Source organism: Engystomops pustulosus, chromosome 5 (assembly GCF_040894005.1).
Source record: "Engystomops pustulosus chromosome 5, aEngPut4.maternal, whole genome shotgun sequence".
Lineage (NCBI taxonomy): Eukaryota > Metazoa > Chordata > Amphibia > Anura > Leptodactylidae > Engystomops > Engystomops pustulosus.
The window spans coordinates 126,565,741-126,582,962 of NC_092415.1; the positions used below are offsets into that span (position 1 = coordinate 126,565,741).

Below are 17,222 nucleotides of genomic sequence, written 5' to 3' on the forward strand. Positions count from 1 at the left end.
CTGTGGCTACCTATCTATTGGGGAGCCAGTGCTGTTACTACCTATCTACTGGGGAGCCTGTACTGTGACTACCTAACTACTGGGGAGCCTGTACTGTGACTACCTAACTACTAAGGAACCTGTACTGTGACCACCTAACTACTGCGGAGCATGTGCTATGACTACCTAACTACTGGGAGGTCATGTGCTGTGGCTAACTATCTACTGGGGGAATGTGCTGTGACTCCCTATGTAATGGGGGGCATGTGCTGAGGCTACCTATTTACTAGAAGACATATGATGGTTCTACCTATCTATTGGGGGGCATGTGCCGTGAATACCAATATACTGGGGGGCATGTTCTGTGGCTACCTATCTCCTTGGGGGCATGTGCTGGGGCTAGCTGTCTATTTGGCTGCATGCACTGTGGCTACATATGTACTGGAGGGCATGTTCTGGGGCTACCCATCTACTGGTGGGGCATGTGCTGTGGCTACCTATTTACTGGGGGCATGTACTGGGGCTACCTATCTACTGGGGGGTATGTGTGGTGGCTACCTAGTTACTGGTGGCCATGTGATGTGGCTACCTATCTATTGGGGCAATCTAACTACTGGCAGCATGTTCTATTACTGGGGGGAATGTCCTGGGACCACCTATCTACTGGGGGGCATGTGCTGTGGATATATATTTACTGGGGGCCATTTACTGGGGCTACCTATCTACTAGAAGGGAAGTACTGTGACTACCTATCTACTGGGGGACATGTGCCGTTGCTACTTATCTACTGGGAGACATGTGCATATTGTATGGCTCTCACAGAATTACATTATAAAATATGTAGTGTTCATGGCTCTCTCAGCCAAAAAGGTTCCTGACCCCTGCTCTAGAGCAGTGGTGGCGAACCTATGGCACGGGTGCCAGAGGTGGCACTCGAAGCCCTTTCTGTGGGCACCCAGGCCTTCATCCCAACACAGAGTTTGCCAGCTAGGACTCAAGGCTTTCTCCTGTGATCCAATACAGCCCAGGACGCACCATGCTCAGCGCTATTGTAAAGCAACATCCTTGACTGGCGGGACTACAGGAGGAGCAGGAAGGGTTGGATAGAGATGGATTGTCAGCTGAGCTCCTGCCCTGGGTCCCCTGATTCTTGCTCTTCAGGGGACCTTGGAGGGAAGCTACACTCCAAATTTTTCCATCTTTCTATTGTATTGGTGAATTCAGGACAACAATATGATTAAAACCTGTGATATAGCAGGGATCAATAAGTTACTGCTTAAATTGTCATGCTGGCACTTTGTGATATACAAATAGATTTTGGTTGTAGCTTGGGCACTCTGTCTCCAAAAGGTTCGCCATCGCTGCTCTAGAGCTCTCCCTGTCTGTAAATATTTTTATACATATTTCCTCCTCATTTTCTAACTGTTAACGGACACTAGAACTGATCCCTAACACCATTTCATTGCTGTCTAAAAAAGATAGATAATAGCCCCCCCACCCTCATACAATGTTTAACCTGCCATTATTCACACTTTATGTCACTAAAGTGGCAGAGAACATTTCATATTTTAGTTACATTAGACATGGCTGTGAGTCTAAGGACACTTGTTAAGGATTTCAAAGCAGATATACATTTTTATTTAAGAATCCATGGCAGAATTCACAGGTTCACATCTGACATGGAGGCAGCCGGCAGCTTACCAAGCATGCAGCATATTCTAAATGTTACTGAATTGAAACAAGGCTAAATTAGAAGTTGTTAGAGATTAATATCATGTTTGCCAATGGCAATTCTACTTGGTGAGAATAGTAGAGTGATACTGCTTTTGCAGCCCGTATTGTCAGCATCCACTGTATCTAGTCCATCTATTATATTACATACTTCATGCATTACATTTCATTTCCAGTAATATTTCCTTACCTTAAAGTGATGAAGATATGAGGAGTCTTCTATTCGATCGCAATGCCCACTGGATAATGCAGCTAAATACTAAATTCCCTCCAGGAATGAGAAACTAAACAATGTTGCATTATCATTAAAAAATAACCATGCCTTAATGTCCCTGTTCTTGATCCTGAATGTGGGTGTCAGTTATTTGCTAACTTGTTTTAAATTAACTATTTGCATTTGTTATAAAATTTTAACAATATATAATATGTGTAGTAACATCATATAATTAATTGCTAAACATCAATATGCGCCTGTGATATGGTTTATTTATTTATTTTATCACATAATAAAGACTTACCAATATATCCACCCACATGAGAATCAATTTAATATTGACTATATTTATGATTTATATACCATATCTGGTAAAATATCTACATACCTAAATGTACTGCGTTGTGTGAAGTAGCGCCATATTTTTGTATTGTCATAGCGCATGTTGTATTTCCAGTGAAAACAATAAATCACCTGCAATTTGATTGTATATCGCTGTTACACCTTCTATACAAGGCTTTATATAATATGATATAATTCAGTATAGTATAGGATTATATCAAATAATGCCTCTGACATGCAATTACTGACATGTTATTAACAGACGCTTCACTTCAACCCCCGACCTCTTATCAGATGAAAAACCAGGATATAAGACCACACAAAGCAGAGGTTTCCTTAACTGTCTAAGCATTCTAAGCTTATTGAGACTCTTGTCTTTAGACAACTCGTCAAGACCTAGTTCAGAAATACATCCAAAAAGTAAGTTGTAGTTACATTTTTTATTACTTTATTACAGTGTAAATTGTGTCTGTGTATATTTTTAATGTAAAGTTATTATTTTTAGATGGAGAATCAGGATAATATTGCATTGTCCCTATCCTATAATATCACAGATACTCAATTAGGTAACCAGAATCTTTATTTATTTATTTTTTACTTTTTTCCGTCAAGTCGCCTTTGATATTTTCTATAATTGATTGCGGGGTATCTCCTTGTTTAAGTGGAATTTCTGAATACCGAAATTGGTGACGCATTTATGGTGGCGTTACATTGTGATCAGTCCCCGGCTCAAGAGTGTTTTGTGCCAGTGAATTATGACCAGCCAGCCGCGGAAGTAAATTTAGATTCTGCTATGGAGCTGCTCATTAATGGTTAGTGCTTATATAATTTAGCAGTTATATTTTAATAATTGTGCGCAGAAGTATTATTAAATATACATTTTTTCGTGTAGAAAGAAAGGTTGTTGTAATAGATGACACCCGTACTTCTGATGACAAGAAGAAAAAAGCAGAGCGGTGCTGGTAGAAAAAGTAATATAGATACATAAAACTTTTTTTGGATGTGAAAATGTATAGCTATTGTAATAATATCTAAGATCGTTAAACGTGTCTATAACTACATTTTCAGTGCGATCCAGGAAATTGAAACCTAAAACTGAAAATAGGCTGAACCTGCCGCAGAAGATGTAATGAAATGACAGAAAACTCTAAAAGATCGCCATCATTACCTGCAATCCCTGAAGCGAATGAAAATAAAGCTTACAAAGATACTGATGGTAAGCCACACTTTTTAGACCCAAACAGTTTTCGGGTTGCAAAAATAAACATATCTCACATACAAAGATAGATCAGTTATCTACAGAAAAACTACGGCACTCTGTAGAAATGTATAATTGCATAAACCGTTTGACGGCCTTCAGATACGCGTCTGACAGAATACGCCATCAATAAAATCTTGCATGAATAGGTATTTACAGTTTGAGCATAGGACATTCCCTTACAATAAAATACAGGACATATCAGACCTACAGAAAGACTGTCAAGAGCTACTTGCTGGGTATAAAAAGATAGCTGGTGAACATAATTTATGACTAGATATGACTGGTAGGGGTCTGAATAAAGTTAACAAGGGTAAAACATTTCTATTTAAAAGACAGGGCACTCATCCTGGCGAAGAATTTGAGAAATATTTGAATATACCTATTAAAGTTATGTATCACAGTCAGGGGGCTTGGTGTAAGAAAACGATTTCCTGAAATATATTTTAACTGTAATTGTTGTCCTTTCCAGATACGCATGGTACAGCATTTTGAGAGACCTGACTCAGAGTCACAGCCTGCTAAAAAACAAAATACCTACTGGCTGGGACATATTTCTGCCATGGCTGAACTAAATATCTCCTCTACAGTTGTGGGTAATTCAACTACGCGAGAGAATCTTAAAGAAATAAAAATGGCATTTATTGAACCATTCGGATAATTCACTTCTACACGCAGAGGCAATCTATTTCATCCACCCTGACGGGGATAACACAGGGGCAGTTTACCCCCAAAGAAAAGGGGGCTCCCCTTATTACAAACTGTGTGGCTAACTCTGTAATGAAATTGTATCTACTAGTTTTAGACATGCTGATGTAGCATATTGGGTAAGTGTATTTAAACTTCTGTTTTTTTGTGTAAAAAGTATATCCTGTCAGGTACTTCCTGACAGATTTTCCCTTATCTTAGCACTTCAGCATTCACGTAACTTTGTTTTTTTTCTTTTCTGATACATCATATTGAACCATACAGTGTAATTAATGTAGGGGCAGTGTGCTAATGGGATCTTATCAGCTGAGAACAGAATATAAGGACAGAGCGACCCTTAGATTCTAAACTTATTGAGCCTTTCACAGCCTCTTGTCCAGACCTTCTACAGAAAACATACAAAGTTTTATTCTTTGCTGTATAAATTTTTGCTCAATATTTAACTTTGTATTAAAGCTATATTAAACTGTGTTACAACATAGTAATATTTCTTTTTATCTGGGATATTGTTTTTTGTATCAGAAAAAAGGGAGAAAGGGAAATAGGACTGAATCTAAGGGGGTTTCAATTTATACTTCAAGTAAGAACACTGCATTAGATAAATATACAATTAAAGTTAAATTAAACTATGTTTGACATCCAATATAATATGACTCTGCTACATATCACATAAAAGGGGGATTCACTCTACACAACCTCCAGGCACCCACACCTTACAACATCCCTGCACATTACAGAAACCCCCATTATTCTTTTCTGTATAAATTTTTGTTCAATAAAAACGTTAAACATTGAGGCGTCTGTTTCATTTTTGTCATTTTATCTATGGTAAAACATCATATATAAATGTTATACACGCACAATTAAAGTTATATTAAACTATGTGTGACAACCAATATAATATGAATCTGCTACAGATCATCATTACATACAGGGCACCCCATAAAAAAGGGAGAAAGGGAAATAGGACTGAATCAAAGGGGGGTTCAATTTATGCTTCAATTAAGAACACTGCATTAGATAAATATATACAATTAAAGTTAAATTAAACTATATGTGACACCCAATATAATATGAATCTGCTACAGATCACATAAAAGGGGTTCACTCTGCACAACCTCTCTGCACACCAACCAGCCACCCTTTAATCTATGATTAAATATTGTAAATAGGTCCTTCAGTTTAGTCCTCTTAAATACCTATCACTTTCTTCCTCTGTACTGGAATCAGATGTCTTATATATTTCTGAGTAAAACAAAGCAAACTGCTGTAATATCTGCTCCATTTCCCTTCTGATTTTCCCATCCATACCCTTCGCTGCCATAATTACTCTGTCCCTCTAAATTTCCATAAAGAAAAACATATCTGCCTTGTAAATCAATCAACTTTCTCAACAAGGAAAAATTGACCTTTTGATGAAATAATACCATCACCTCTCTTGAGTAAGTGTTCCCAAATGAGTGATTCTCTAACCCCACCCATCTCTTCTTTACTCTATTGACTGTTTCTTTAATGAGATGTGTTTCTAATAGACATATGATTGCCTAAAGATGTTTCTGTACCAAATCAAAAATTGAACACCTTTTTATTTGATCGCTTAATCCACGAATATTCCATAACATAATTCTTACTGCCATTTCCTTAGGGAACTGCCTTATCCTCTCCTCTCCTCCTTCTCCCACCTCCCGCTTCCCTCCCCGACACCCCCCTACTAGTTTCAGTTCTTTAACCATGGAGAGTATTTCAGTCAAAATCCTACTGGTATCTTGGGGTACCTCAGTTCTCTGTAAAGCCGCATATCTCGACCCCGAGGCCCCCGGGTTATCCTCTGCCACTTTCCCCTAGCTGGAGGGCTTCACAGGTCCCCGGGTTATCCTCTGCCACTTTCCCCTTGCTAGAGGGCTTCACTGGTGAAGCTTTCCACATTTTTTCCAGCCCCGTGGATTTGCATGCATTGCCTATAGCTGGCATTTCCCTTACCCTCCTTCGTGGTCTTGCTTCTAGTATACAGTGTTAATCCTTATATCTCTCTTGTAGACACCTAGCTATCATACCCCTACTTAATGGCCACCAAAACAGTTATTACTGCTAGGCTAAATTATATATTCTTGTACACGTAAAACAAATGAGAAAAATGAAGAATCTTATTCTAGATAGTAAAGCAAACTTTAAATCAAAGTACTGGCAGCAAGACTTAACTAATTGGTCAATACAGACTTCAGAGTTTACTACAATAAAATATATCAGCAGACACGCAATTTAGCAAAACAGTTAAATATAGGTGCCAAAAAGTTTGTATCAGATGTTAATTCACGCCGATAGCCAGACACACACAGCAGGGCTATTTGCCATTACTAAGTTTCAACACATAAGACGTCCACATAGGAGGGGTTAGTAACGCATAAGTACATTATCATCCAGGCTTCCGGGCTACAATAGAAACCCCCAGATTTAAAACACCCAAGAGTAACAAACGGTGCGACAAAGCAAGAAAAAGAGGCCCACAAGACCCAGCAGAATATCTTGCCAATTTGTTGATGCTACATTGGATTAGCATCAAAAGATAGTATTACGTTTAATGCAAGCATCAAGAATTAGTTCCTGTAGTCATTCTTGCCGGCACTGATAAGCTTAGGACATGAAAGCGTAACCTCAGCGAGAATTAGTGCAGCATTACAGCATTAAAGCACTCTCTTTCAGGCTCAAGAGAAATAGTTGTACAAACCACCAGATTAGCAAAGCGCAAAAGTCAGAAAGGTTAGTTAAAGCGAAAGGATAAAAAGCAGCCAAACAATCTCACCCATCTTCCTCATGACAACACCGCTGTTTTTCCACGTGGAGAATTAAATCAGAGTCAGCTCAGCATACCGAACTCCAGACTCCCATAACTACATCAAGCAGGCACTGCGCATATAGCTGAGGTTCCTCTTCTACTGCCATACAGCTCACTCTCCTTTCCTTTTCGATACCTCAAGCGACCCTTTCCAGCCACCTCCACCTCAAGGTACAGATCCCTCTGAACCGGACCGTCACTTATGGCTCTAGAACTGACCTTGCATCAAACAGGGAGCCAGTTACTGTGCCAGCTTACTGGGTCCCATAAAGCTTGTACGGCATTGTTACCAGAGCCGCTGACGTCTGGTGCAGCGATCAACCTCTCCGTGGCGGGTCATATATCGTAGCTGGGAGCACACATGGACGCCTAGGGCTGCATGCAGAGTCTCCTGCAGGTCTTGGACGGGAGAACTTAGGTTGGGGGAGGAGCGCCGCGACGTGCTTCCGCACATCTCGGCGTCCGCTCCCAATTGCGATCTTAAGTTATTCACTAAAGTCTTGGCGTCTGCCTCCCTTCTTTGGTCCATAAGGACCAAGTAGGCTTCACCCCCTTTCTAGATGCGGAAAAGGCTTTTGATCCCCTTGGGTGGTCGTTTATGTTCTCAGCGCTAGAGTATTATGGTCTGAGAAGTCCTTTTCTAACAGCTATCAGGAGCCTTTATGACACCCCCTCAGCTACAGTGCGTCTCCCTCATGCCACCTCCTCTCCCTTCCTCCTGTTTAATGGGACCAGACGAGTTGCCGCCTACCTCCCCTTTTGTTCGTGCTGAGCATAGAGCCCTTAGCGTCAGCTATTCACTCCCATTCAGACATCGGAGGCTTTAAGGTTTGCGATAAAGAATTCAAAATCTCACTCTTTGCCGATGAAGCCCTCCTAACTCATACCTCACTCCCAGCCCTGCATTCCATTTTGGTTGAATTTGGTTCTAAGGTTAATAATTCCAAAACAGAGGCCCTACCTATTCGATTCTCCCAAGATCAGGTTTCCCTTCTTAAAGCTCATTTCCCCTACCAGTGGTGTGAAGACACCATACGTTATCTGGTATCCGCCTATATTCTTCTTATAGCTCACTACATAGGCATAATTTTCCCCCTATGTATACCCACACACGCTTCCTACTTGCTAAATGATCCCCACTCCCTCGTTTGTTGTTTGGTCGTATCTCTGCTGTTAAAATGGCCATCCTCCCTAAACTAATTTACCTCTTTGACACCTTACCTGTCCCAGTCCCCCTCAAAGACCTCCGTTCACTGCAAACCTCCATCTGGGCCAATAAAAGATTAGGGTAGCCGTGTTCTATATTGTTCCTATGCTTATTAAATCTCTCCCTATAGAACACGGCTTCCTTATGCACAGTGTTTCGAGGCATGCTGCTATGTTCCATGATAAAAACTGCAAAGACTTTGCACTAACACCCATTGAGTATATCAAACCCAGTGTGTCTCATAGATTTAAGACTCTTAAACAAAGGGAGATGTTTTGGATCTTCAAAATGCAAACCTTAACCAGTTCGCGACCGCCCGCCGTGTATTCATGGCGCCGGTCGGGTCGCGCTGCATGGAGAGGGCTCATGGGCTGAGCCCTCTCCATAGCCGGTAAGTCTTTGTGCATATTGCAGCAAAGGCTTACCGGTAACACCCTAGCACCGATCGCGGGTGTTATCACAGCGATGGCAAAGCTGCCGGCAGCCTCAAAAAGATAGCGGCGCATGGGCGCTGCCATCTTACCTGGGATCTCCATGGTAGCCTCGGGTCTTCAAAAGACCTGAGGCTATTTCGTTTTAACCCCTTCATGAATGAGAAGGAAAATCCCCATATACTGCCATACTGTAGTATGTGCTTAAAAAAAAAATGTGCTGAAAAACGTCCCCTCGGCTTATACACCAGTCAGTCAGTCAGTCAAAATTACTTAAAAAATAAATAAACTTATATACTCACCCTCCGGTGGCCCCGATGCGCAGCGCTGCTCCCCCGATGTCCGCGCGGCTCGTCTTCAGGCATCCGCGCCTGTCTTCTGTCTTCTGCAGGGTGCCGCCATTGTTTTTCCCCCGGGCGGCGCCTAGCATGACGTCAGCAGCGGCGTGTCATACTAGGCGCTGGCCCGGTAGAGAGCAGAAGAAGGAAGAAGGGCGCAGAAGCCTGAAGACAAGTGGCGCGGACATCGGGGCCACCGGAGGGTGAGTATATAAGTTTATTTATTTATTTTATGCTGGGGTGGCTGTATACTACACGGGGCAGGCTGTATACTACTGGGGGCAGGCTGGGCTGGGCTGTATACTACACGGGGAAGGCTGGGGTGCTGTATACTACCAGGGGCAGGCTGTATACTACTGGGGGCAGGCTGTATACTACTGGGGGCTGTGCTGTATACTACTGGGGGCTGTGCTGTATACTACTGGGGGCTGTGCTGTATACTACTGGGGACTGTGCTGTATACTACTGGGGGCTGTGCTGTATACTACTGGGGGCAGGCTGTATACTACTGGGGGCAGGCTGTATACTACTGGGGGCAAGCTGTATACTACTGGGGGCAAGCTGTATACTACTGGGGGCAGGCTGAGGTGGCTGTATACTACTGGGGGCAGGCTGTATACTACCGGGGGCAAGCTGGGCTGGCTGTATACTACTGGGGGCAAGCTGGGCTGGCTGTATACTACTAGGGGCAGGCTGGGCTGGCTGTATACTACTGGGGGCAGGCTGTATACTATAGGGGGCTGGTTGGCTGTATACTGGGGGGGTCTGTGACCAATGCATTTCCCACCCTCGGCTTATACTCGAGTCAATAGGTTTTCCCAGTTTTTGGTGGTAAAATTAGGGGCCTCGGCTTATACTCGGGTCGGCTTATACTCGAGTATATACGGTATATATGTTTCCAGGGATTTAATATGCAAAGAATTTGTGCATTTGTACATATGCTTATATTTTAATACACTTTTAATATCCTTTTTATATATATATATATAATTATGATTTGATCCCTATTCACCCTCATAGGCCAATACACCTATATTATAAAAAAACGTCATAATTGTTGCCGTTCCCTAAACATTATCATGTGCATCATCACCAGCACTACTGACATGCTTGTTCGCTCAGGCGCACCGGTGACTATGGCCCCCGCTGCGGTGCATGCATGTGCCAACACCAATACGATCTGCACAGGCGCACTAGCGATCATGGCCCTTGCTCACTGTGCGCATGCGCCGCCTCGTACTCCCGGGCGCGCGCCTACCCTAATTATATCGAGCTGATTACGCTATGATCTACTTCCGGTCCTGCGTGGAGGTCTCCCAGCTTTAGTCTAGAACAGTGACAGGAGAGGTAAGCGCCAAAATCTTTATTTCTGCCCTTCCAAACTGAAACATTTGCACATACAGCCGGAACCCTATACTATGTGCAATGATGTGATTTGATTGTTTATATTTGTAGGTGTAAGGCCTGTTTATGTACCAATGTAGAGATGTTTACATATGCTAATTATGCCCAGTACACCATTGATTGGTTGCCTGTAAGTGATGTCACTAATTGTCCAGCTGTCCTAGACATGTGTTTCCTGTTTACATATGCTAATTATGCCCAGTACACCATTGATTGGTTGCCTGTAAGTGATGTCACTAATTGTCCAGCTATCCTAGACATGTGATTTCCTGTTTACATATGCTAATTATGACAAGTACACCATTGATTGGTTGCCTGTAAGTGATGTCACTAATTGTCCAGCTGTCCTAGAGATGTGATTTCCTGTTTAAATACCTGTATACTTACCATTACAGTATTCCTATCTTTGAGAAAGGGTCGTCCGACCCGAAACGCGTTAGGAGGATATACTATACATTCCTGTACTTTTGTTTTACCATTCTGGTTGTATCAATAAATTATTTCTACCAATTTGGAGTTGTAACCAGTGATACATGCACTGATACTCTCAGTCGGTGGTCAGCGCCCGTATAATCTAGCCAACCCATCTTTATAAATAAAGCATTATATCTCCTCTCTTTACCTATCGTACCCGGCCTCGATTCCTACCTCTTTTGACCAACTATGTAAACTTTAGACTTCCACGGCCAGACTTATCTCCTCTATATACTCTATCTTGACTGACCCCTCCCCTGACCAAATCCCTAGGCATTCTTATATGACTAAGTGGGACACATACATAGATAAAACTCTTTCTGATGGATGTTGTTCCCTGATGTGGAACCGGGCAGCTAAAACTGCTTCATGTGTAATCAACAGAGAAAACCAGTATAAAATACTCATGCACTGGTACCATACTCCTCAACTTCTTCATACTCTAAACCCCTCTCTTCAACATACTTGCTGGAGGTGTGGCGGTCCCAACGCTTCCATATTCCACATTTTCTGGGACTGTCCCATGCTCACATGTTTTTGGGCACACGTACAACATGTCCTCCAACAGGTACTTTCTCTAGGCTTCCCTCTATGCCCTAAATCATATTTGCTAAATGTATTACCACTTCCCCTTAGGAAACATACTCTCACGCTAGCCCTAAACCTTCTCACTGCTGCCAGGTGCCTTATCGCTAAACATTGGAGACAAGCTTCCCCTCCTTCCAGGTATGAACTATATGCGTCAGGAAATAATTGCTCAATCCAGTCACCCCACTAATCCCCTTCCCTCCGGTACCTTACCTTGTTCACTCTCTTCCTCTGCTCGCCCCAGTACCTGCATCAGGGACCCCATCCCCTCACATCTTGTACAGTCTCTATCCCCAGAAGTCCCTTTTAACCTCACTAAAATCTTCAATCTCTCTCTCTCTCTTCTGGTGTTGTCCCCTCTTCTTTCAAGCATGCTGTTGTTACCCCTTTACTAAAGAAACCTTCACTGGACCCATCCAATGCTACTAACTACAGACCAGTTTCTAACCTCCCTTTAATCTCCAAACTCCTGGAACGCCTGGTCTATTCTCGACTTACCCACTATCTCTCAGTTAACTCCCTCCTTGAACCCCTACAATCTGTTTTTTGCTCTATGCACTCCACTTAAACTGCTCTTTTAAAAGTCTCCAATGATCTCCTCACTGCTAAATCCAAAGGTGACTATTCACCTCATTCTTCTGGATCTATCGTCAGCGCTCAATACTGTGGACCACCAGCTCCTCCTCAGGATGCTTCGCTCCATTGGCCTAAAGGACACTGCACTCTCTTGGTTTTCTTCCTATCTCTCTGACTGTACTTTCATTGTCTCCTTTTCAGGATCTTTGTCTTCTCATCTTCCTCTCAGTGTCGGGGTTCCTCAGGGCTCAGTCCTAGGTCCTCTTCTCTTTTCCCTCTATACTGCCCCCATCAGCAGATTTGGTTTCCAGTATCATCTCTATGCTGATGACACCCAGCTTTATACTTCTGCATGTAACATCACCCCTGCCATAATCTAGAACACTAGTGACTGTCTCTAACATTATGTCCACTCTCTTCTTGAAACTTAATCTTTCCAAGACTGAACTTCTTTTCTTTCCACAATCTACTAGCCAACCTAATCCTGACCTCTCCATCTCGGTCTGCGGGATAACTATGGCAATGAGGAAGCAGGCCTGCTGTCTTGGGGTTGTGCTGGACTCTGATCTCTCCTTTTCACCATATATTCAATCTCTTGCTCACTTTTGCCGCATGCATCTCAGAAACATCTCCAGAATCCAACCATTTCTGACAATTGAAACTTCTAAAATGCTAATTTTCTTGACTAGTTTACTGTAACTACCAACTAATTGGTCTTCCACTCATTAAATCTTATCCTCTACAATCTATTCTTAATTCAGCAACCAGGCTCGTCTTTCAGACTAAACGCTACACAGATGCCTCCAGTTTGTGCCAATCACTGCACTGGTTGCCTGTCTCCTTCCGAATTCAGTTTAAATAACAACTTTCATCCACAAAGTTCTGCATAATGCTGCACCTCCCTAACTTTCTTTTCTTATCTCAGTCTATCGCCCAACCCATGCTCTTCGATCTGCCAGCGATATTAGGTTAATCTCTACCGTAATTCGAACCTCTCATGCACGTCTCCAGGACTTCTCCTGAGTTGCACCAATTTTCTGGAATGCCCTTCCCTGGACTCTCAGACTAATACCCACCCTCCAAAGTTTCCTTCCTGCTCTTAAAACCCATCTCTTTAAGCAAGCCTATCATACGCACTAACTGCATGAAATGTCAACTCTCTCTTTACTAATCTATCCTGTGTTCTCCTCTGATCTGTTATCCGGCAAACACCAGATATATACCAAGCTCCAGGCTTCTCTGCAGTCACTTTCACCTTGGTCTTGTATATAAGATGGTGGCTGATTACTGGTGTAAGCAATAGAATTTTTACTTATTAAATTATTTTATTCCGTTCCCTTATAAAGAATGGCTGCACCATTATACAAGCTGTGTACCTCTTGTTTCACCCCCTTCATCCTCATAGAATTGAAGCTCTTGCGAGCAGGGCCCTCACTCCTATTATTCCATGTGACGGATTGTACTTTGTAATAAATTATTATATATTTGTATATGTCCCCTATGATTTGTAAAGCTCTGCGGAATATGATGGTGCTATAAAAATAAAGATTATTATTATTATTAACTGCCAACAACATGCCCACTTTTTGTATGATAGATTCCCCCCAATGTATAAATATGCATGCCTGTTACTACCACAAGAGTAAGAAGCGTGACATGGAAGATTCTTGTCTTTACCAAGTATTTATTTTAGCTGTGTTTAGCTGTGACAAGACAAGCCCTTTAGCTAGACCCATTACATTATCTACTGTAAAAGTCATTGTAAGGCTTTTGATGTTTCCCTTAATGTCCTCAACAGCAATGGTGTTTGAATTGAACAAATTAATTCCAATTGAAAACAAAGATTTTTCACATAAAGAGTTCATCCCTTGGCAGCTTGAGGGCTCAATCACTTTAGTAAATGTCCAAAAATGGCATAAAAAGGTTGCCACTTTTAATTCAATGTCAGGAAGTCCCCTTATCATTCATTGGCTTGTGTAACTTCTTGTGGATGTTCTTTAAATGACCTAGAAAATAATATAAGATGGTTAGCTCAAAAATTGACAACTTTATTAGTTTTTTTTTAAATATAGGAAATGAAGTTAGTTAGAATTTGATAAAAACCCACAACTATTTTTTATTTTTCACATAAAGAGTTCATTGCCTTAGCTGCTAGCGGGCTCAGTCACTTTAATAATAGTCAATACATGGAATAAAAATGCTGCCACCAAGATTTCACCTTCCTGGCCAGACCCTATATCATTATCTACATAAATTACCCCACTATAGAAACTGCACCCCATGGCCTATGAAAAAGACTTTTAGGAAGTCGTTAACCAGTTATGTTTTTCACAGCAGTTAAAACAAAATTGTGGTGCAATTAAGAAATTGTTATTTGTTTGGGACTATGCATTCATTTTGGCCTAAAATTTACACATTCACAATAGATTAAAATTGCACCATATGCTGTGGTAAATTGCTGTATGGGAACGCAACAGGGCACTGAAGGAAAAGAGCACCAATTCAGAGCAGATCTGCAGGTTACAGGCTACAAAATGTATTGGAGAGATCTCTTTTGTTTTACCATTGCCATATTTTCAGAGGCATAACTTCTGTATTTGTTTGTTGACTATGGTGGTCAAAAGCTTATTTTTTTGCTTAAAGGTGGAGGGTGAGACATGTTCTGCTCATTGTAACAACAAGTGAAAAGACATCACAGAGGGGATCTGGAACCACCCCCCAGAACCCCTCAGACTCATTAACATAATTTGATCCTTTTTTGTATATTGGTACCACATTTGCTATGCGCCAGTCCTGTGGAAAATAACCAGTCCTCAGTGAATCTTCAAATATTAAAAATAACGGTCTGTCTATCACCGTACATAATTCATGCAGAACCCGGGGGTGTATGCCATCTGGCCCCGGTGATTTATCTATCTTAGTGGTTGCGAGGTGGCGCCGTACCTCTTCCTGGGTTAAACTGTTGACATTCCAAAAAGAATTTACATTATTCCTCATTGTGTCTTCCACCAGGGGATTTTCCTGGGTAAAGACAGTTGAGAAGGCGACGTTCAGTAGATTGGCCCTTTCCTCATCTCCTTCCACCATGACCCCCATGTTATTTCTAAGGGGACCCACAGTTCTCATAATTTTTTACTTGAAAAAATAATCTCCCTGGCAATATTTCTCTCAGTCTCTATTTTTGCGGCCTTTATCTGCTTTTTACAGGATTTATTTTTCTCTCTATAATCCTGTAATGCCTCATCGCTATCTTCACGTTTTAGCACCTTAAATGCCTTATCTTTCTCGCTTATTGCTTTCCTTACAAGACTAGTTAGCCACATAGGCTTTTTCTTGTTCCTTTTATGCTTTTTCCCATAAGGTATGTGTTTCTCACAGGACTTTTTCAGAAAAAGTCCCATTTTTTGGGGGGGGGGGGGGGCTTTTGTCTTGAGAACATTATCCCAGTCTATGCCTTTAAGGTCTTCCCTTAGTTGCTGAAAATTTGCCCTCCTGAAGTTTAGAGTGTTGGTTGCCCCTTCACTAACGCTCTTAGTAAAGCGTAATACAAAATCAATGATATTATGATCACTATTCCCCAGGTTCCCCCCAACCTGTAGTTTTGATACCCTATCAGGTCTGTTGGTAAGGATAAGGTCCAGCAGTGCCCCCCTCTTGTTGGCTCTAGGACTAGTTGCGACAGGTAAATGTCTTTTGCTGTTGACAAGAACCTGCTACCTCTGAAGGACCTGCAGGTTTCTGCCCCCCAGTCAATATCTGGGTAATTGAAGTCCCCCATGAAAAGTACTTCACCATGCTTTGAAGACGCATCCATTTCACTTATCAGCATTTCCTCTGCTGCCTCCATTATATTTGGAGCCTTATAAAAAACCCATAGTAATATTTTGTTATTCTTTTTCCCTCCTCTTATCTCCACCCATAGGGACTCCACATTTGCATTTGCGTTACTGATGTCATCTCGCAAGACAGGCTTGAGGCAAGAATTCACATATAAACAAACCCCTCCCCCTTTTTTATTTATACGATTCTTTCTAAAAAAGACTATAACCATCTATAGTAACAGCCCAGTCATAGCTACTGTCCAGCCATGATACCCACTTTATCATATTTCCGCTCCAACATCAAGAGTTCCAGTTCCTCCATTTTGTTTGTGAGGCTTCTGGCATTCGTGTACATACACTTTATATGGTTTTCCCTTTCCGTATTCCTTTTGTCCTTATTCCCCAATCTCATTCCAGCCCCCTTCCTCCCCCATGGACTATGACTCTTCCCAGCTCTCTATCTACACTGTCTATTTGCCCTGCACAAGTGTAGTTGCCCTCCCCCCAGGTCTCTAGTTTAAACACTCCTCCAACCTTCTAGCCATTTTTTCCCCCAAAACAGCTGCACCCTCCCCATTGAGGTGCAGCCCATCCCTACTGTAGAGCCTGTAGCCGACAGAAAAGTCAGCCCAGTTCTCCATGAACCCAAAACCCTCCTTCCTACACCAACTTTTGAGCCACTTATTTACCTCCCTGATCTCCCGCTGCCTTTCTGGTGTGGCACGAGGTACAGGCAGTATTTCAGAGAAAACTACCTTTGAGGTCCTTGCCCTGAGCTTATGGCCTAAATCCCTGAAATCATTTTTAAGGACCTTCCACCTACTTTGTCATTAGTGCCAATGTGGACCATGACCGCTGGTTCCTCACCAGCCCCTCCCAGTAATCCGTCAACCCGATCCGCAACATGCCGAACCGAGCACCCGGCAAACAACACACTGTTCAGTATGCACGGTCTTTGTGACAGATTGCCCTGTGTGTTCCCCTAATAATCGAATCTCCCACTAACAGCACCTGTCTGACTTTGCCTGTGCTCCCATTACCCTTCTTACTGGAGCAGACAGTCCCCTGGTTGCTAGAGGCCATGTCTTGCTGCAGCATTGTTACCCCAGAGCTGATATCCCCCACATCCGCCAGCCTGGCAAACTTATTGGAGTGCACCAGATCAGGACTAGACTCCCTACAACTCTTCCCTCTACCCCGCCTTCTACATGTTACCCAACTAGCTGCCCCCTCACTGTGCACCTCCATACTTCCCTCCCCACACCCATCTTCCCCAGAGAGTTTGTGCTCCAAGAGCAGCAAACTTCACTCCATATTG

General features: G+C 42.4%; 1 protein-coding gene across 9 annotated transcripts in view; it reads right to left on the minus strand.

Moving 5' to 3' along the window:
- Positions 1 to 13,747: 13,747 nt before the first annotated feature.
- TMEM245 (transmembrane protein 245) overlaps positions 13,748 to 17,222 on the minus strand; it is a 757,127-nt gene continuing 753,652 nt past the window's right edge. For all 9 annotated transcript variants that reach the window (XR_011855834.1, XR_011855837.1, XR_011855832.1 and 6 more), the window contains one exon: positions 13,748 to 14,089. Coding sequence is in view for 2 of the 9 variants with exons in the window: in XM_072152982.1 (XP_072009083.1) it covers positions 14,044 to 14,089 (46 nt within the window). In the remaining 7 variants the exon portion in view is untranslated. The remainder of the gene's footprint in view (positions 14,090 to 17,222) is intronic.